We start from the raw sequence: 21,896 nt of genomic DNA, 5'->3' as shown, positions 1-21,896 counted from the left end.
ACTGCAGTCCACAAACGATCACCATCAAATTTAACAGAACTTGAGCAGTTCTGCAAAGAAGAGTGGGCAAACATTCCAAAGTGTAGATGTGCAAAGTTAGTAGAGACTTATTACAACAGACTAAAGGCTGTAATTAAAGCAAAAGGTGGTGTGATCCTTTTTCCAACTCCATGATTCTGTTTTTGATATTTATTTTTTCCAAAATGTTGGTGTTATATCTTTCACTTGGAAGTTATAAGTTGCACTAGTAAATACAGCTGGATAAAAATAAAACTGTCTGTCTTTATTTCAGGCTAGGCAAAGGAACAAAATGTGATTATTTTAAAAGGGGGTGATTATTTTCTTTACCCACTGTGTATGGCACTAGATCTAAGAATATCACATCAGAAGAAAGGCAGTACAGATTATGGGTCACATCGAACTCACGTGAACCTACTCTTAACCACTGAGTGGAGATCTCAGTCTAAGGATGGAGATGAGCCCTTAAAAAAATGAATGACTAAAACATACAGGGCACTTTCATTACACACACAGGTGTAACTTGATGGACTTGTGTCTTTTTTCAACCTCACCTACTATGTAACTATGTAACTAAAAACAAGCCGCAAAACAAGTCCCACTGTATCTTTTTGCTCTAAAAACCTGCTACATTCTGTTTAAATTGATGAAAACAACTTACTTCTCTTGTACACTTGCTGCATTTTTCTTATTCACCACACCAATGGGCTTAGACAGGTCCCTGAACACAGCTGGGTTGTTAAGGTCCAGCTCCTCTGATGTATAATCTTGCAGCACCCATGGGAACTGAAACAGAAAATCATCTTAATTTCTAACAATTCTACATAAAACCTCACTGTTTTATAAGTAATATTAGTTATATGTTTAAGGCTAGGCTTCTTAAAAATAAGAAAAAAATTGGTCGATTTTAAACCATGAATATTTATATTAGAAACTTACAACTGGGTACTGTGCAAGATCATTGTACGTTCTCCCAGCTATTGTGTTCACTTGAATGAGGTAGTCAAAGTTTGAAATCTCTCTGTTCACCCATTTCTAAAGAGTAAAACAAATGAAAAAACAACTTAAGCACAAAAGTCAGAAGTTTGGAAATTTATTTTTTCTTTTCCCATTTCCTCTCAGTAGGAGTTCTCAGACTACTGCCTACAGTAGAATTGTACACTGGTAAACAGAAAACTTTACATCAGCCAGGTATAACCAACCCCACTCCCATCATAATTCAGTTTTGTGGAAAAGCGAGTAGTAGTAAGAATGGACCATAAAGACAAAGCAAAATGAGATACTCCCACAAAACAATGCAAACATTTTAAACAAAAGAACCATAGTTTACCTTGAGATCTGCCAGATTTAGCCTTAGGCAGCCAATAGATGATTGGGTTGTCTTTCCTTCCACCATGGGTGGTGGGTAAAGTCGGGGTGGTGAGAGGAGCCTTCCTGGCTGGCAGAACACAATGATTACTGCTAGCGGCTATAGCCACCGGCAGTAAACACAATCCAACAGGCTGGTTGTACCCAAGTCAATCGATGGATCGACTTGGGTACATTCAACTTGTCAATACATGGATCGAATTTCAGCTGGTCCCTGCTGAAACGACTGAATTTCCATCCATGTATGGCTGGCTTTTTTTTTTGCACCGGTCCTGGAGGTACTGCAAGACCAGGTGGGTTGAGTGGAGTGAACAGAGCAAGTTCTTCTTCCATCTCCCTGTTCTAAAAATCAATTTACTATATGGTCCCCAGATAGGGGACGTATCGGATATTAAACTAATAAGAACAGATACTAAACTTGATCTTAGCCAAAAGGCTGAAAGCGATATATATGGCCAGCTTTACTTTTGACCAAAGGGGAATACAGTTCAGGACTTAATTCAGTTTGGACATTTCACACATTCATTTCAACAATACAGTGCTCTTAAAACAGAAGTTATTTGCATGTCTCACTTCCATCCCTATTCCTTTTATATTTTGCATAGTTCGTAGAGCCATGAAAATCATTCCTTTAGCCACCTGTGTCCAAAATGTACATCCAGAACTACTGGTTTATAGTACAGATACAGCCTAATGCACTGTACACACGATAGGTTAGTCTGATGAAAACGGTCTGATGGATTTTTCCATCAGTTATCCGATGAAGCTGACTGATCAGTCGTGCCTACACACCATCAGTTAAAAAAACGATCTTGTCAGAATGCGGTGACGTAAAACCAGGGCCGGCGCTAGCAATAGGCGGATCAGGCGGCTGCCTAGAGCGCCAGATTAGGGGGAGCGCCATTATCCTGATCCCCAGCCACTCGCTGGGATTCAGATGATTAAAATCCCACCAGGACCGGCGGTTGCGCCTGTGAATACAGACGGACCGCTCTATCCCCAGCCTGCAGTAGCGGCGCGGCAGTGAGAAGATGACTGAGGTCGGAGGGAAGAGAGGCGGGATGAGAAGCAGCCGGCCGGAAGTGCCGCATGATCGGTGGAGGGGGAGGATGAGATGAGAGCCCTGCGGCTGCATGTAGTGTCAACTACGGCGGGCTTGCTGAAGTTGCCGTGATATCCGCTCCCCCCTCCTCCTGGGCGCTCGGGGATCTGGTTTGAAAGGACAGGCAGGGGCAGCGCCACTCTCCTGGACCCGGAGTAAAGTAATCACCGCCGCTGGCTGGTATAGTGGAAGCACAGGCAGCGCTTCGTGCTGTAGCCTGCACCCAGTCACAAAAAAGGCAAACACTGACTCTGCATGGACTCTGTTATGCATTGCACTGTGTACACAGGGGGGAACTGATAAGAAGGGGGCGGCTTAGGAAGACGTGCAGGGGGGTACTGATGTGTGTGGGGGGGATGCAGACATGCAGGGGGGTACTGATGTGTGTGGGGGGAGCAGACATGCAGGGGGGTACTGATGTGTGTGGGGGGAGCAGACATGCAGGGGGGGTACTGATATGTGTGTGGGGGGGACACAGATGTGCAGGGAGGTACTGATATGTGTGTGTGGGGGGGGGGGCAGACATGCAGGGGGGGTACTGATATGTGTGGGGGGGGCAGACATGCAGGGGGGTACTGATGTGTGTGGGGGAGCAGACATGCAGGGGGGGTACTGATGTGTGTGGGGGGGCAGACATGCAGGGGGGGTACTGATATGTGTTTGGGGGGGACACAGATGTGCAGGGAGGTACTGATATGTGTGTGTGTGTGGGGGGGGGGGGAACGGACGTGCAGGGGGGTACTGATGTGTGGGGGGGCAGATGTGCAGGGGGGTACTGATGTGTGGGGGGGCAGATGTGCAGGGGGGTACTGAATGTGTGTGGGGGGGCAGATGTGCAGGGGGGTACTGCATGTGTGTGGGGGGGGGCAGATGTGCAGGGGAGTACTGAATGTGTGTGGGGGGGACAGATGGACAGATATTTGTGTGTGGGGGGACAGATGTGTGTGTGTGTGTGTGGGGGGGGGACCGATGTGCAGGGGGGTACAGAGGGGAACAGATGTGTGTGTGTGTGTAGGAGGGACAGGCGTGCAGGGGGTACAGATATGTGTGTAGGGGGGACAGGTGTGCAGGGGGGAACAGGGGTGTGTGTGTGTGTGTGTGTGTGGGGGGGGGGGACAGATGTGCAGGGGGTACAGAGAGGGAACAGATATGTGTGTGTGTGGGGGGGGGCAGATGTGTAAGGGGGTTACAGAGGGGTAGCAGATGTGTGTGGGGGACAGATGTACAGGGGGAGGGGGTGTGTGCAGAGGGGAACAGGCGTGCAGAGTGATACAGTGATGGGGTGAGAAGGTCCAGAGGCACAGGTGCAAACCTGTGGACCACTGCTGAAGAAATAGGTGCCGCAAATTTTTTAGTGAGGGGCGGAGTCAATTTGTGTGTGTGTGTGAGAGGGTGGGGGCGGCAAAATTAGGTTTCGCCTAGGATGTCAAAAATCCTTGCACCAGCCCTGCGTAAAACACAACGATGTGCTGAAAAAAAAATGAAGTTCAATGCTTCCAAGCATGCGTCGACTTGATTCTGAGAATGCGTGGATTTTTAACCGATGGACGTACCCACAGACGATTAGTTTTTTTCTATAGGTTTTTTATCCATCAGATAATTTTAAAACATGTTCCTATTATCTTAACCTATGGATAAATAACTGATGGGGCCCACACACGATCGGTTTGGTCTGATGAAAACAGTCCATCAGACCGTTTTCATCAGACTAACCTATCGTGTGTACGCAGCATAAGTGGTTAGCACTTCTGCCTAGCAGCACTAGGGTGGTCGGTTTGAATGCCAACTATGGCACTACTTGCATGGAGTTTGCATGTTCTCCCTGTGCCTGCGTGGGTTTACTCCAGTTTCTTCCCACACTCCAAAGACATGCTGGTAGGTCAATTGGCCCCTTTCTAAATTGTTCATAGTATGTATATGTGAGTTAGGGACTTTAGATTGTAAGCTTCTTGAGGGCAGGGACTGATGTGAAGGTACAATATATATGTAAAGCACGGCATAAATTGACAGCGCTATATAAGTACCTGTAATAAATAAAAATATCATGGAGCCATTTATGCCAAACTACATACAACTATTTAAGGATATCTGTACTATAAACTGATGCTTCAAGATATACCTTTTAGGAGCATAAAGGAATGATTTTCATGTCTCTTCTCGCTGTCCTAAAATGAGAAATAAGCCCCCTTATCTTTGGATCTGTGATGGAAGTGAGGCATGCAAATACCTTCTGTTTTAAGAAGGCTCTACTGTGTTTCTGAATAGGTAAGCGGGGTCTTTTTGGTTCCTTTTCGCCCACCTCCACAAAAACTGGTATGGCTGTATAATTATTTAAAACATATGAAACTGAGGGCATGTAAGGCTGACAACTTGTAAAGCTGGATAAAAGCAGATTCTATTGTCTAGCACTAGCTAATAGATCCACCCATAACCTGACCAATTGACATCTATCTGCTATGTAAAAAAAAAAAAAAAAAAAAAGCCATTCCCCTTATCTAAGGCACTTCACTTAAAATAACCTGTCAGGATAGCGGTTACCTAGAACAATCAAACAAGGATCCACCACTCGAATCCTAAAAGGAATACTAGCTTTGAGGCAGGTATGTGGCTGTGTGTGGGGCTGCATAGGTGGCGGTTGCCCCAGAACTAGCAACAATTTTAGGAGTTGGGCTCTGACAACCTTTGGTGCTCAGTGGGAATCTTGGCTGTAATAGGCATCAGTTGAGGTGGTTCCATTTAAATAAACTGCCAAACACTGGAGAAGCAGAAGGGGGATGTAACAAAGTACTTGTATGTAAATGGAAATAGGAAATGAATCCTAGCATTTGTCTTAAGGGCCATACACACTTGCCGAAAATCAGGCGTATGGCAGCCGGTTTGGTTTCTTTTGAAGGGGCATGATCGAAAAAGGTCTGCCGATTGGCATCTTGCCAATGGCTGAGAGTTCTGATCGATGTTCTGGCGAGGGGCCACCCCCCTCTCAGAACACAATAGCTCAGCAGGGTAGATAGCTGTACTAATCTCAGATTGTTAATAGGATCTCCTCTTGAGCTCTTTCTTTTTTTTTTCGTTCAGTCTGTTGGGTTGAACAAAAAAAAAGTCAGTGTGTACCAGGTTTTAGGCAAATTATTCTTACCTGTGTCAGGCCAGAAGCCTTAAGCAGCTCCTGCGGTGACCGGGTCCCATATATATTTGGAAGACGTAATGAAAGAATGCGGCTGTATACCTTATTCCTGACCTGAATAAGAAAAAAAAATGGTGAGCTGGAGCCAAATATTAACATCTTCCAATGAAAGCGGCAGACCTCTCACACATGAGCTCTCACAACAGAATTTTCAAAATCCAATGAAAAGCTTAAAAACCAAAAACCTCAAATAACTCACCTCTTTTTTGAAATTCAAGAAGTAATTTGTTTGATCAATCAGAAAGATTTCCAAGGCTGATCTTCTTAAGTTGTATCTACGCAAGTGAATCTCTCGGATCTGAGACAGGAGCCACTTAAAATCATAACCAACACCTATTCGCAGAAGATTGGAAACAAATCAGAATAAGAACAGACCTGCTACACAATAAACACATTTTACTATGTAATCAAAACTATAAAAAAATGTAAGTGTTACTAAACCTAGTAATATTAAAATAGCCCCCCAGCTGCTGCAGAACTACATGTCCCATGAGGCATTGTAAAACTCTGACATTCACAGACATGACTAGGCACGATGGGAATTGTAGTTCCTGAACAACTGGAGGGCCATAGTTTGGAGACCCCTGAATTCTAAACCATTCTATTATAGTCTATCAAGTCTTTTGCAAACTCTAACAGGTTTTCTTCTATGTGCCAAACTTTGGTACTTAGAAATCCCCATTACAAGTTACATGTTTTGAGTTACAGAGAAGGTGTAGTGCTAGAATTATAGCTCTCGCTCTAACATTCGCGGCGATACCTCACATGTGTGGTCTAACCACTTCAATACAGGGCATTTTCACCCCCTTCCTGCCCAGGCCAATTTTCAGCTTTCAGCGCTGTAAGATTTTGAAAGACAATTGTGCGGTCATACAACCCTATACCCATATGAAATTTTGATCATTTTTTCCCCACAAATAGAGGTTTATTTTTGTAGCATTTTATCACCTCTGCGGTTTATATTTTTTGCGCTATAAACAAAAAAAAGCGACAATTAAAAAAAAAAAAACAATATTTTTTACTTTTTGCTATAATAAATTTTCAATAAAAAAATAAATAAAAAATTCTCCCTCAGTTTAGGTCGATATGTATTCTTTTACATATTTTTGGCAAAATAAATAAATAAATTGCAATAAGCGTATATTGATTGGTTTGCGCAAAAGTTATAGCGCCTACAAAATAGGTTATTGTTGTATGGCATTTTTCTTCTTATTATTTTTTTTACTAGTAATGGCGGTGATCTGCGATTTTTGTCAAGACTGCAATATTGTGGTGGACAGATAAAACACATTTGACACTATTTTGGGACCACTGAAAATTTTACAGCGACATGACTATACGTGGGATGGGAAGTGGTTAAATGCCACTTACATATGCGAGTGCAACTTGCATATTGCGTTCGCTTCTGCAAGCGAGCACGCGGGACAGAGGCTAAATTTGTTTTTATTGTTAATTTTACTTATATTTTTATTTTTACACTTTCTAGTTACATTTTTATTTTTTATTTTTTGATCACTTTTATTTCTATTACAAGGAATGTAAACATCCCTTGTAATAGGAATAGTGCTTGACACGTCCTCTTTACAGTGAGATCTGGGGTCAATAAGTCTCCAGATCTCACATCTAGGCTGGGAATCCTGAAATAAAAAAAAAAGAAGATCTCAGTTTCCCAGCCAAGGCGTGGCATTTTTTCCCAAACATAACATCATAAAATTGTGCCTGGCCTCCAAACAATCATAGAGACTCAGGGGACCATCTGGCCTGCCAGAAATCTCTATGGTCAGCATCTGGGGCTGGTCAGTTCCTTCTCCGGTTTGCCCATGGCAAGGAGAAGCACCGGAGGGTGGCGGGTGTAATGGTCATCCCCTCTTGCCGCCAATAAGAATGATCAAGCGACTGAACAGCCGCTATGATCATTCTTATGGTGAAGGGAAAACGCCGGCTCTAAAAGAAAATATCTGAATGATGCCTGTGGCAGCAGGCATCATTCAGATATCACCGCTCAAAGTCCACAATGTCATATGATGTTACGTGGGGCGGCAAGCGGTTAAACTTCTTCACAACTTTATCCCTGACCTGTCTGGTGTGTTCCCTGGTCTTCATGATATTGTTTGTTCACTAAGGTTCTCTAACAAACCTCTGAGGGCTTCCCAGGACAGCTGTTTTTATACTGAGAATACATTAAACACAGGTGGACGCTATTTACTAATTAGGTAACTACTGAAGGCAATTGGTTCCACTAGATTTTAGGTTGGCTTATCAGAGTAAAGGGGGCTGAATACAAAAAGAATTGCAGCTGTAATTGAAGAGAAAGGTGGTTCTACAAAGTATTGACTCAGGGGGGCTGAATACAAATGCACACCACACTTTTCAGATGTTTATTTGTAAAAAAAATAATAATTGAAAAACATTTATTTTCCTTCTACTTCACAATTATGTGCTACTTTGTATTGTTTCATCACATAAAATCCCAATAAAATACATTTACGTTTTTTGGTTGTAACATGACAAAATGTGGAAAATGTCAAGGGGTATGAAAAAGTTTTCAAGGCATTGTAGCTGTGAAAGTACTTTGAAATGCAAGCTAAGTGCACCTAGAAGTATGCTACATGTGCCAGGTGACACAGATCCTTATAAATTTTATTTAAGGACGTGATGTAACCCTGAATCTCTCTTTAAAAGCATTTAACACATTTATACTCATAAAGAAGAAATAAAGGCAATGCCCTATTAGGGAGATTTTCCTTTAGTTTTTGTCCTATAACCAAAACAGGAAGTGAGAGGAAATTCCTCCAACGTGAGGAAAATCCCTTGTAGTCACCAGGGTCAGCAGAACTAATGTCCCAAATGGAAGATATCCATCTACAGTATTTCTGTTTTGGTGACCATTAAAAACTTTGGAATTTATTTTACTTGGTGATAAAGGTTACTGGGACAAATAGAGCAGGAGAATCTCCATTACAGGAACACAGGCAGCAAAAAAAACTGACAGATGTTGTAATCCCTCTAATTAATTAAAAAACAAAATTTGCCTTCAGTTTAATTAAATGCTACTATATTATAACATGCATATTATCGGTGTATGTATAAGTATGTGAATATAAAAAAAGTATACTGAAACAATGACCTTCTTCTTTTTCCGTGCTGCCATCATAGAAATAGATATGTTGAGTGGTGACCTCTAATCGACCAGAAATCACATCCATTATAGTGATGAGTTCACACTCCTCGGACAACACTGTTTTCTCCTTTTGACTCTGCTCTTCTTTCTCACTTCTAAATGAAAAGATATTTGATGTCAGTACATCTCATCTCAACATACAATTGAAATGTGTTACACTGGACAGAACACACCCATGGTAATTCTTCACGCTTACTATTCAACACAAACTAACTGAGCAGATCCTGTTCTTTAAAGGCATGCTGTACAGGACAGTGCTTGTGTTATGTAATTTTTGCCTTCCTAACTTGTAAAAAAAAACTGGTTGATCCCTTCCAGTTCCTGTGTCCCCCTGCCTCTGATGACCACGATAATCAGGGCTGCTGAGCCCTGATTACAGTGGCCAGTTTACATGCAGCCGGTATCTGCTGATCACCTCTGAGGCCCCGTACACACGACAGAGTTTCTCGGCAGAATTCACCGAGAAACTCGGTCAAAACCCGGATTCTGCCGAGAAACTCTGTCGTCTGTACAGTTTTGGCTCGATGGAGCCGCCGAGGAGCTCGATGAGAAAATAGAGAACATGTTCTCTATTTTCTCGTTGTTCTATGGGAGAAGGCGGCCCGCCGAGCTCCTCGGCGGCTTCATCCCAAAACTCGACGAGGAACTCGACGTGCTTTGCACGTCGAGTTCCTCGGCCGTGTGTACGGGGCCTGACAGTCTCTCCACCTTCCTCCCTCCCTGTCATCATGAGAGTAGCTCTCCTGCCGCTATTCAGCTGCATATTGCAACTAATATACAATTATCCCCTCTGGGCATGGTGCCATCCACTACAGTGTTGTTTTTTTTTTTTACAAATTAAAAGGCTAAATGCCATTTGTCACACCGCAGCTGTGCGGTTACGTGATCCCCCTGTGCCGGCCGGCCCGGAACTAAGGAGAAAAGCAGGAGAGGCAGAGATTCCCCTGTGCTGGCCGGTTGACATCACAGGAGAATCTCCGCCTCTCCCGCTTCTCTCCATAGATCAGAGGTCAGCCAGCACAGGGGGATCATGTGACCGCACAGCTGCAGTGTGACAAAAGGTAATTTAGCCTTTTCATAAAAAAACAAAAACAAATCTACTGTAGTGAATGATAGCATGCCCAGAGGGGATACATGTAAAATCACATAGTAACTTTACAATCAAAATTTACAAAATTATGGTGGCGGGGATTTCATTTCAGACGACTGTCAAACACTCTACATGCGTTAAAGGGGTTGTAAAGGTACAATTTTCTTTTTCCTAAATAGCTTCCTTTACCTTAGTGCAGTCCTCCTTCACTTACCTCATCCTTCCATTTTGCTTTTAAATGTCCTTATTTCTTCTGAGAAATCCTCACTTCCTGTTCTTCTGTCTGTAACTCCACACAGTAATGCAAGGCTTTCTCCCTGGTGGGGAGTGTCGTGCTCGCCCTCTCCCTTGGACTACAGGAGAGTCAGGACGCCCATCTGCAACGAGAGAGCGTCCTGACTCTCCTGTAGTCCAAGGGAGGGGGTGAGCACGACACGCAACACCAGGGAGAAAGCCTTGCATTACTGTGTGGAGTTACAGACAGAAGAACAGGAAGTGAGGATTTCTCAGAAAAAATAAGGACATTTAAAAGCAAAATGGAAGGATGAGGTAAGTGAAGGAGGACTGCACTAAGGCAAAGGAAGCTATTTAGGAAAAATAAAAATTGTACCTTTATAACCCCTTAAGGCTTGGATTGCACACAAGTCAAACAGAAGCAAAACTTTTATAAAAATAACAAAGGAACATGAGTGTGCATGCAGCATGAAAATGATATTAATTAACTTTAACCATACACTGTAGCGGTGTTGTCCTCCTCGGGAAGCTCAAGTCCATCATCTTCTACGTCACTAACTTTCACCTGCTTTACCACTTCCAGCAGAAGTGACTCACTTGATGGTTCTGTTTGCTGAACTCCTGTATAATATGAATAAATACATATGAGTCACAATTGTAAACTGAAAACGTGTGTAAGTCTCTGTACCCACAGTTGCTTAGAGGTTTTTAGACAAGACAAAAAAAGTAAAAATGTACAATTGGAATATCTAGTGTATTGTGGTAATTGTAGCCATGTGCTGTATATATATATTATATATATATATATATATATATATATATATATATATATATATAGATAGATAGCCATACATCATACAATGTTCTTATTCGATTCTCTTTAGATTTACCTTCAACTCTGTAGTGCAAGGGCCTGCCTGATTGCATAGAAATTTAAAGTGTTTAGGTTTTACCTCATATTATATGGTTTTGGTAAATCTACAGGAAAATTGTGCAAGAAAATTGTATAATGTGTAGCCAGCCTAAAGCTCTGTACACATCGGCCCATAAAAAAAAATAAAAAAAAACATTGGGCTCGTGTGTATGCCAGCCGGGACAGCTTCTGTCAAATGTGCATGCTCGAAAACCAGCAGCCGACCAGCTCCCAATCAGTGAGAGCGCTAATTGGAGTGTTCTGCTGGGGGGGCATCCTCCTGTCAGGACACAACAGCTCAGTGGGGAAGACCACTGTACTAACGTCCAATCGTTAGTACAGCGGCTCCGACCAGAGCTGAGCTTTTTCCGGGTTGAACAAAAAAAAACTAATAGTGGGTACCAGGCTTTACTATCACCCTGATCTGACAATCAATGGAACTCAACAGTCTGATAACACTAAAAAATGCACACCACCCTCCACTTTTTTTTTTACATGTGTATAGAGAATTAAATGACAATTATTCAGCAGAAAGATCCCAAGTGAAACTATTGTAGATGCAATCCCATTTAATGAATTCCTAGTCACCTAATGGGTACATCAATAAAGCACACTACCTTATTATTGTAAACTTACCAAGGTTATCACGCAAATTACTTGCTTCAGAATGGGGATCAAAATTAATGTTTTGGACCAGTTTGAGCCTCATTCGGGAGTAATTCTCAACATTGGAAAGCTTCCAATGTTCCAAGTTGTCTTTCCTGTCAACAGGAAATGTAGCACTAAATAACAACAAATGAAATTATTCAACACCTTAAATTTGGTCACTAAAATAAAAAATAAAAAGAAAGACCTCCTATTTTAGATATTGACTTACCTAAATCTTTTTTTTTGTTTTAGTACATATTGGGTAGGTGAACACAGACAAATGATGAAATTAGGACACGAATAAAGTTAAGAACTGTTCCTGTTTCTTTCCTCCCTCTCCTAGCATATTCCAGTTTAACGGAAACAAAGCAAATATGCCAAAGCCGGACCCATCTAAAAGACTAATGTGTGACATAATAAGATGCCCACTTATACACAAGGACAGGAACAAACGAGCCCTAGAGAACCAGTAAGTGGTTTAAGCAAAATATACACAAATTGTAATTAAAATGAAAATTCATGCCTCTCATTTCCTGAACTAGATGAGAACCATATGGAACAACTCTAAGGGAATTATGTAGAAAGCAGGTGTAGCTAGCCATGTTAAAACATGAATCTGCATTGGCCACAATAATACAAGAAAAGATCCCAACTTAAAGCGGAGTTCCACCCATATAAAAGTCAGCAGATACAAAAAGTGTAGCTGCTGACTTTTATTAACCGCTTCAGCCCCGGACCATTTTGGTGGTCAAAGACCAGGCCACTTTTTGGGATTCGGCACTGCGTCGCTTTAACTGACAATTGCGTGGTTGTGCGACGTAGCTTACAAACAAAATTGATGTCATTTTTTCCCCCACAAATAGAGCTTTCTTTTGGTGGTATTTGATCACCTCTGCGATATTTATTTTTTGTATTATAAACAAAAAAAGAGCGAAAATTTTGAAAAAAAAAATATTTTTTACTTATTGCTATAATAAATATCCCTCAAAAATATATAAAAGGTCGATGCGTATTCTTCTACATGTTTTTGTTAAAAAAAAGCAATAAAGCAATATTGATTGGTTTGCGCAAAAGTTATAGCTTCTACAAAAGAGGGGACTGTTTTATGGCATTTTTATTAATAATTTTTTTTTATTAGTTATGGCGGCGATCAGCGATTTTTATCGTGACTGCGACATTATGGCGCACACATTGTACACTTTTGACACCATTTTGGCACCATTGTAATTTTTACAGCGAACAGTGCTATAAAAATGCAGTGATTACTGTAAAAATGACACTGGCAGAGAAGGGGTTAACCACTAGGTGGTGCTGTAGGGGTTAAGTGTTCCCTAGAGAGCGATTCTTACTGTGTCACTAGGCAGTAGAGATGAGCTCCGGCTTGTTCACACAGTGCACGTGCAGAGCCCGCCAGGAAGTCTGCACGGCGCTGCGCTAATCACAGAGAGGGTAACATATTCCTGATGCTCGGCTGCGGAGACTGGGAAAGGTCTCCCTGCCTGTGGTTAGTGCAGCGCTGTGCAGACTTCCTGGCCGGTTCTGCACGTGCACTGTGCAAACACGCCAGAGCTCATCACTACTAGACAGAATAGGGGAATGCCTTGTTTACAAAAGGCATTCCCCTGTTCTGCCCTTGCCAACCGCAATCGCAGGCCTCTCGGGAACATTGAGTTCCCGGGACCAGCGGCCACACTCACGCGGCGGCAAATTTAAATGGACGTACCTGTATGCCAATCTGCCTGCCCGTGCCATGTAAACGTGGTACATAGTTGTGCGGTGGTCGGCAAGTGGTTAATCAGACACTCACCTGTCCCAGGTTCCAGCGATGCGGGCGTACGAAGCCCCGCTCGTCTCCCTTTCCTCTCAGCGACGCCAGCATCGTGAGTGTGGGCGCTCGGCTGTGGCTTCACAGCCGGGCACGCACTGCGCATGTGCAAGCCGCGTCCCAGATGATTGTCAAGAGGTAGTGGTGAGAGGTGAACTTCCTTACCGTGCCCCGGGAGGAAGTGGGAGCTGGAACCCTCTAAATGTGGCATGTGAGGGGGTCAACTGTTCTTAAAGCAGAAATTCAATTTTTGGGTGGCACTCTGATTTAAAGCGGCAGTAAACTCCGCTTTTGAACTTGTACCTACAGGTAAGCCTATAATAGGGCTTACCTGTATGTTCAGTGATAATTTCTAAACTAGCAGTGTTTAGAAGATATGCACACTGGATGCAGCTGGTGACGTCACCGGTGCATGTGCTCTGAAGGGACGGCGTATTCACACTGTCCCTTCAGAATTTTGTGCTGTGGCTGTGACTACCACGCACATGCGCAGGAGTGATGTCATCATGGCTCGGCCATTCAAGTGGCCTCAGCCCACGAACCTGGAAGCAAGACTGAGTGAAGATGGAGGCCATTTTTTTTTTTTAAAGAAAGCTTTACAGCTTTAAGAAATGTTAAACAAAGGTGGTTGCCCTTTGTCAGCCAATCACAAGCACTTGAAGTGTAGCAAAAACCAACCTGTATAGAGCATGTTTTGTATCCAGGACTGTGTTTATGGCCTGTGCCAAATTGCAGGAAATATCTGTATTGACACAGTCCAAGCAATAAAAAGAAAATGTTCTGCACTGCACGTGTTAAAGTGTATGTAGCTACAACTTTTTTTTTCCTTAGAAGCCCTATTAGGATAAGGAGGTCCACCCTCTATTTGTCTCTGTGGCCATTGTCACCAATACAAAAGTAAAGCTGGCCATACATTATACAATTTTCTTATTCAATTTCCTTTAGATTTACCTTCCACTATGTAGTCCAATGGGCCATTCTGATTGCATACAAATTTAAAGTGTTTAGGTTTGACCTCATAAAAATTTTATAATATATGGCCAGCCTAAAGGGAAATCTAAAAAGCCACCAGAACAAAAAGTGATTGTAAATCTTCAAATAGGACAGAAAGTGAAGGGAAAAAAAGAAAACAAAAAAAAAAAAAAGTTTTTTTTCCCATTCACTACTTGATCTTAAAAAAAAAAAAAAAAAAAAAGTTTGGGCTTTACATACACTATGTTCCATGTGTGTCTCCTGCACCACATTCAAAATGCACTGGGTGTGCAATCCGCTGTGTTTGTCATTGGAATTCTAACAACACCTCAAACACAGATCGCAAATGCAGTGCACTTGCCTACGTCAGATCACATGTTACTGCAGTACCGTGCGTTGTGCATACAGTGCGTTGGCAAAGGTAGTGCATGCACTACATTTGATGCAATCCAGTACAATTTCAGCTTATTTAAATGAATAGGTTGAAAATCGCATTCAACTGAATGGAACAGGAACGATGAACACGTTCCCATGCGATTCCATGTGGGAACTGGCACTAACAGTTGATTTCCAAGTATGTATAGTATAGCTACATTGATCTATCTTGGACCTATGCAAGTATGCATATTCTTCATCTGTGGGAACCTCGCGAAAGCTAGAAATCACTGCAGAAGGCTCTGCTACCACAGTGATCACAACAGTCTTCCAGGTCCATGCCGAACAGCTGCCCTGTTGCATAGTACCTAAAGGGAGTCTTGCTCTGCATGGGCATCATTCAAAGAACGCCTTGCATTTTTCTCAATAATTGCAAAGCATTCTCTAGTTCAGTGGTTCTCAACCTGGGGGCTGGGACCCCCTCGGGGGTCGAATGATGATTTGCCTGGGCTGTTCCTGGAGCTCACAGCCGACCACTCAGCCTCTTCGCAGCCGCTCATTAAGTTCATGGGTGGCTGGGGGGCAGAGACTAGAGGTCAGCTGACTGGTGAGAAATCTAAAGTGGGAGGGGCTTGAGGAGACCCCATCTCCTGATTTTGCATAGGTGTCACTGCTACGACACACCACAAAGTCGGAGACACAGTGAAGCTGGAAACACGGTGAGTAACACTACCTGTGATTATAGTTGCCATTGCCACACAGTTCTCAGATCAGCAAATTACCTTGATCAAGAGCACCTTGGCTGATCAGAACTCTCCAGCACTGCCACTCATCTCAACTCCTTGCCAGCACTGCCACTCATCCCATTCCTCCCAACCCCCACCAAGGAGAAAGAGAAGGAATAAAAATAGAGAATACATGGAAGGGAAAGGAAAAGAAGGAGATGAACAAAGAAAAAGGGAGAGAAAGAATGAGAGAAAGAACAAGAAAGACACCTAGAGACAGAGATGGGGAAAAAAACAAGAAATTAGGATATAGAGAGATAAAGCGGAAAGAAAGGAGAACAAAAGAGAAAGACTGGTACATCCTAAAATGTACCATAAAGGGTTTTAATACTGTACGAGTGGAAGGGACTAAGGGAGCACTAAATGTCTGTGGGTTAGGGGTGCAAATTACTTGTCTTGCCTTGGCTGCTGACAACCCACACTACGATTTTTTTTTTACTGTTAGGGGTCCCCTTAACTTGAAAAATGTTATCAAGGGGTCACGGCACTAGTAAGGTTGAGAACCACTGCTCTAGTTAAACATGGTGGAGGGGGAGCGGTGGATTGGATCCACCTAATCCAATCAGGGAACACCTTGCTTTCTATTGCAAGGGGTTCTCTAAATGGTGCCTGTGCCAAGCGAACAATCCCCCGTGTTCACTAAGCAGCAGGGCAGTTGCTCAGCATGGGACCTAGAAGGCAATAGGGATTACTGTAGTAGCAGAAAATACTACAATGATTTCACAAGGATCCCAAAGGTTTGGCATATGCATACTTACATTGGTCCAAGCTGGAGAAATACAACTATGCTATAATATCCATACCTGGAATTCAGCTTTAAGGCTGTTCCAGAAGGTTCCAAATGATAACTGCAATGTTTTGCAGAGAATCAGAGGTAATGTAGATTGATAATCTGTACAGATTTTCATTTGCTATATGTATATTGGTCAGGACAAAACAATAAATACAAAAAAATCTGCTTTTATCAAGTAAACGTGAAACACTGCACATTTTTTTTCTTTTTTTTTTTCTTTTAGAGCTCTTTTACACTGGTGGTCTCCGCCAGCGGATCCGTCTGCTCAATGGGGAATCTGTCCGCTGATCTCCCTGCTAAGCAGATGAACGACAGGCCTGTGTCCACTCTGCTGATGACACAGCCTGCTTTCCTCCATGTGTGGTCGTATGTAAAACGGACTACCTATCCATTTACATCTGAATTTTATCCGATCCAATCTGCCAGACCGATGGGGAAAGAATCCCCAATCCATCTGTTTTTAGCAAATAGGATTGGATGTTGGCGAATGTAAACAGACACATGTTCGTTTACATTTACTGCTCCATAGAAGACAATGAATGGTCTGATCAGGTCTGCTGGAAAACTGACAGGTGGACCCGATTGGTCTGACCGTGTAAAAGGGGCATGTGTGTAACATATTGGGAGTCATGAAATGCTGCTGCATGGAGAACACCTGTAGTTGTATAGATCTGGTAAAGAATATAATGATAATTACACAATGACCAAGCAAAGCCACCTGACACCACTTCCTAAACCAGTGCTAAGGGATTGGTTACAGGTCAAAATTTCCAGATCTCCTCACAGAATCATATATGACATTATTAGTGTGCCGCTTCATACACACTGATGATGTTTTCGGAAGTTTAGAACACATGATCTCTGTGGTCATTGAGAAATAAAGTTGGGAAACATTGTAAACAAACAGCATAAAACTGACCTTTCTTTCCAGGGCCCTCGCTCACAGGTGAAGTATCTTTGAGCAGCTTTCCACTGTCTTAAAATGGCTGTACACTGGCTGTTCATTTGTTTCAGCATATTGTTGTAGCGCAAGTTCTCCTGGCGGGCTTTCCTGTTAAATGGCTCCAGGAAAAACTCCTGAGTTGTAAAACAGCAGTGTTAAGACACTCTTATAGACCATTTACTATGATGTTGAACTATAAAGCTACATAACCAAAATCGTCAATACATTGTTAATGACACCCCCAGATCGGTTCACAGAACACCCATGCGATCTGATTTCAGTAAGGGGGGGGGGGGGGGGGGGAGTCCCTGCACCTTTTTTATGCAAATTCAATGCAAGTTCAGCCATATAACTGTATGACTGAACTTGCATTGCACAGACATTGCATGCGATAGGCCCCACAGGTGCGAATCACATGCAATGTTTGTGTTCGCACAAATGTGAACCTAGGCTTAATGAGGAGACAACGGCGCTTCCTCTGTTTCTAAATGCCGCTGTCCCCTTTTGCATGCTGCCTCTTTGAAGAGACTACAGCGTGCCGTCCTGACATCACTCGGGGAGGCGCTCCTCCAGTTCATGGAAAGCTCTGGCATTTTATTCTACACAGAAGTCCTGACGCGGCTCCGGCCACTCCTGCCTATGTCCCGCCTTTGCCCGCCCACTGCTCTGTGTCTATACAGGCTGCTCCCAGCTTGGCTTTTCTTCTGTCAGTTTACCAATTACCAGATGAGAAAATAGAATTAAGAGAAAAATATGTGTGCAAACTAACCTGCAGGTAAGAACTTATAATAAAGATTTAAAATATATATATACATAACGTTTCATTCAATTCTATTCTCTTCATAGATGACATAATAATATTATATTATTTCAATCAACTTAATTTCTCAATTACTTGTCGTCAAATAGCTGCCATGAAGCTATGATTATGACATGTTACATAATATTATCCTACAATCCGCTAGGTTATCTATTTTCATTTACATTTATAAGAGTTACTTTCCTGAATGATTACTCCTTTTTCTACTATACTATTGTATGCGTTCTGTTAATGGAATATCTATTTCTATTATATTATTGTACATGCTCTGTTAATTGAATTTTGGTGTTTCAATAAAACATATGAAACAGAAAAAAAATATATAAAACATAGATTTACAGTTAAAAACCTTGTACTGTTTTACATAGCACACAGCCAGCTATCGATTGGCAGATGGGTGTGTGTTATGTAAAATAGACAGAGCATGATAGAAGGCATGATGACTCATTGGACTTGTAGTTCCCTGTGGGAGATACAGATTCTAGCACAGTGGAAGGAAATGACATGCTAGCTCTGCTGAACTACTCCCACCATCACTAGCATTATAGCAATTACAGCTATAATCGTAGGAAAATAATCATTTCAGTTATTATGTTTATTACCATGTGTAACTTTCAGGTTTTTATATGAGAATTTACTAAAATGTGTATTATTGCCTTTAGTTGTACTTTAATGGTGCGTACACACGATCGTTTTTCGGCATGAAAAAAAACATTGTTTTTCAGCATGTCCAAAAAACAAAGTTTTTCCAACTTCATCATTAAAAACGATGTTGCCCACACACCATCGTTCTTGAAAAATGATGAACAAAGCGCGGCGACGTACAATATGTGCGACGGCACTCTAAAGGGGAAGTTCTATTTGCCTTTGGGCTTCTTTTAGCTGATTCCTTGTTAGTAAAAGACGATTCGCACTTTTTTATCTGTTAAAGCGTGATGAATGTGCTTATTCCATTATGAATGGTAGTTTTACCTGAACGAGCGCACCCGTCTCATAACTTGCTTCTGGGCATGAGCGGGTTTAAAATGTTGTTTTTGCCCACACACGATAATTTTTTACAACCCGAAAAACATTTTTTTTTACAGAAGCCGAAAAACAATGTGAAGCCCACACACGATCATTTTAAATTACGTTTTTAAAAACGTTGTTTTTTTTTTTCATGCCGAAAAAACCATCGTGTGTACGCGGCATAACACATTCTAAAATCTTTGTGTGACAGATCTATGTACCGTTTTATCTGTATACATTTTTTCCCTGGTGTTGCCTGCAAAGATGTATTTTCTATACAACAACCACTGTGTAACTATGGGGGTTATTGACTAAAGGCAAATCCACTATAAAACTACAAGTGCAAACGACAAGTGCAAAGTGCATGTGAATTTGCACTTGGAAGTGCAGTCGCTGTAGATCCGAGGGGGACATGCAAGAAAAGTAAAAAACAGCATTTTAGCTTGCACATGATTGGATATAAAAATCAGCAGATCTTCCCCTCATTTCAGATCTACCCCTCAGATTTACAGTGACCGCACTTCCAAGAGCACTTTGAGTGCAGTTTCAAGTGCAACTTGCACTTGTAGTGCAAAGTGGATTTGCCTTTTGTAAATAACCCCCTATGTTTTACAAATATTAAAAATTATAGTTCAGAAGCCTTATTACTGAAATCTCCAAGACCAAATAAAAAAAATAAAGAGGTAATTCAATTTAAAATAATCTAGCAGAACTGAAATATCAGTTATGAGTGCACTGACCCTTTAAACAAAAACCTTAAAGGGGTTGTAAAGGTTTATGTTTTTTCACCTTAATGTATCCTATGCATTAAGGTGAAAAAACATCTTACGATCACCGGTCCCCCAGTTTTACTTACCTGAGCCTTTGAAAGTCCCACGTGGAGAATGCGCTCTTTCTTTTGCTCGGTCTTCTCGGCTCTTCTTCGGATAGATTGATAGCAGCCAGCCATTGACTTGCGCTGCTGTCAATCAACTCCAATGACGCAAGGACTGGGGGCAGGGCCAAATACATGGACTCGGGAGTGGACGCCTAATACAGGACTCGGGAGTGGACGCCTAATACAGGACTCGGGAGTGCGCCCGCAAGGTAACCCCCTTGGGGGAGCGCTTCCCAGAAGGGGTTATCAGAAGCGGGGAAGAGCAGAGATAGCCGCCGTGGGACCCCAGAAGATGCCGTTCGGGGCCACTCTGTGCAAAACGAGCTGCACAGTGGAGGTAAGTATAACATGTCTTTTATTTTTGAAAAAAATATTCAAAACTTTAGTATCACTTTAAAGTGATTGTAAAGTCTCGTTTTATTTTTTTATAACATAAACATGTTATACTTAATTGCCCTGTGCAGTGGTTTTGCATAGGGTAGCCGAATCATCCTTTTCTGGGATCCCTGGCTGGAGCCCCAGGCCCCTCCCTCCTGTTAAGCAGCTTGCTATCGGGGCACCCGAGCCAAGCTGCAGCCCAGTGTATCCTTTCAGACACAGAGCTGTTGTTTCGGCCCCACCCCTCTCTCTCCTGATTGGCTAACTGAGTTTGATTGACAGCAGCAGGAGCCAACCAGGAGGTAGAGACACGGATGGCCGTGGTACTCGTGGACATCGCTGGATATAGAGGGGGAGCTGGTTAGGGCTGCTACACACAATTAAAATAAAAAACCTTCTGACTTTACAATCACTTTAGAAAGCTCAGTAGAGAGGGAGCCCAGACATCAATGTTGCAGTAATACTGAAGGAACGTTGGCTAAATCATCAGAGAAAGGTTTTGCAAACTCTGCCATATAGAGGGGTTAATTTATGAACTGAAAATAGGTTGCTCACTTTGCAAGGGTAGTTTCAGCTTGCAGGAGAATTTTTAGCAGAGCCTAATGCCGCGTACACACGATCATTTTCCGGCATAAAAAAAAAAGTTTTTCGTCATGTAGAAAAAACGACGGTTTTCCAACTTCATCATTAAAACGACGTTGCCCACACACCATCGTTTTAAAAAAATGCTCTAGCAAAGCGCGGTGATGTACAACACGTAGGACGGCACTATGAAGGGGAAGTTCCATGCGGATGATGCCACCCTTTGGGCTGCTTTAGCTGATTCCGTGTTAGTAAAAGACGATTTGCGCTTTTCTGTCTGTTACAGCGTGATGAATGTGCTTACTCCATTATGAACGGTAGTTTTACCAGAACGAGCGCTCCCGTCTCATAACGTGCTTCTGAGCATGTGGGAGTTTTTTTAACGTCGCTTTAGCCCACACACGATCATTTTTTACAACCCGAAAAACGACATTGTTTAAAACGTCTTTAAAAAATGCAGCATGTTCGGGAAAAATTTTTTGTCGTTTTTCAGAACCCGAAAAATGATGTGAAGCCCACACACAGTCGTTTTAAACGACACTTTTTTAAAACAACGTTTTTTTCATGCCGAAAAATTATCGTGTGTATGCGGCATAATGAACAAGGCGAAGCTCTGCCGATTTTCATCACCCACCATGTGCAAGCAAAATTGTTTTTATTCCTATTTTTGTGTTTGGGTATTTTTTTGCAAAGTGAAACTTCACCACATTTACCAAGCTCTGGGGCAAATTATTTTGCAAGTGCAACTTCCCTTGAAAAGTGAGCATCCTAGTTGCCTTTAGTAAATCAGCCCTAAAATA

At 42.3% G+C, this 21,896-nt stretch overlaps 1 protein-coding gene and 1 non-coding gene across 5 annotated transcripts in view; both read right to left on the bottom strand.

The window, feature by feature from the left end:
- Positions 1–21,896, bottom strand: part of NBEAL1 (neurobeachin like 1) — a 243,708-nt gene that overhangs the window by 43,152 nt on the left and 178,660 nt on the right. For 2 of the 4 annotated variants that reach the window (XM_040357247.1, XM_040357245.1), the window contains 8 exons: positions 17,408–17,565; positions 11,727–11,872; positions 10,678–10,798; positions 8,800–8,948; positions 5,872–6,005; positions 5,625–5,726; positions 958–1,053; positions 680–804 (listed from right to left, as the gene is read on the bottom strand). In XM_040357247.1, the coding sequence (XP_040213181.1) occupies positions 680–804; positions 958–1,053; positions 5,625–5,726; positions 5,872–6,005; positions 8,800–8,948; positions 10,678–10,798; positions 11,727–11,872; positions 17,408–17,565 (1,031 nt within the window). The remainder of the gene's footprint in view (positions 1–679; positions 805–957; positions 1,054–5,624; positions 5,727–5,871; positions 6,006–8,799; positions 8,949–10,677; positions 10,799–11,726; positions 11,873–17,407; positions 17,566–21,896) is intronic. The other 2 variants (XM_040357248.1, XM_040357246.1) reach the window with 1 other exon arrangement.
- LOC120944507 lies at positions 1,643–1,835 on the bottom strand. Its single transcript, XR_005750404.1, has one exon. It is a non-coding gene; the product is annotated as a U2 spliceosomal RNA (small nuclear RNA).

This window comes from Rana temporaria, chromosome 6 (assembly GCF_905171775.1).
Source record: "Rana temporaria chromosome 6, aRanTem1.1, whole genome shotgun sequence".
In the NCBI taxonomy this organism is placed as follows: domain Eukaryota; kingdom Metazoa; phylum Chordata; class Amphibia; order Anura; family Ranidae; genus Rana; species Rana temporaria.
The sequence above is the reverse complement of the archived record's forward strand: the minus strand, read 5'-3'. Positions and strand labels throughout refer to the sequence as shown.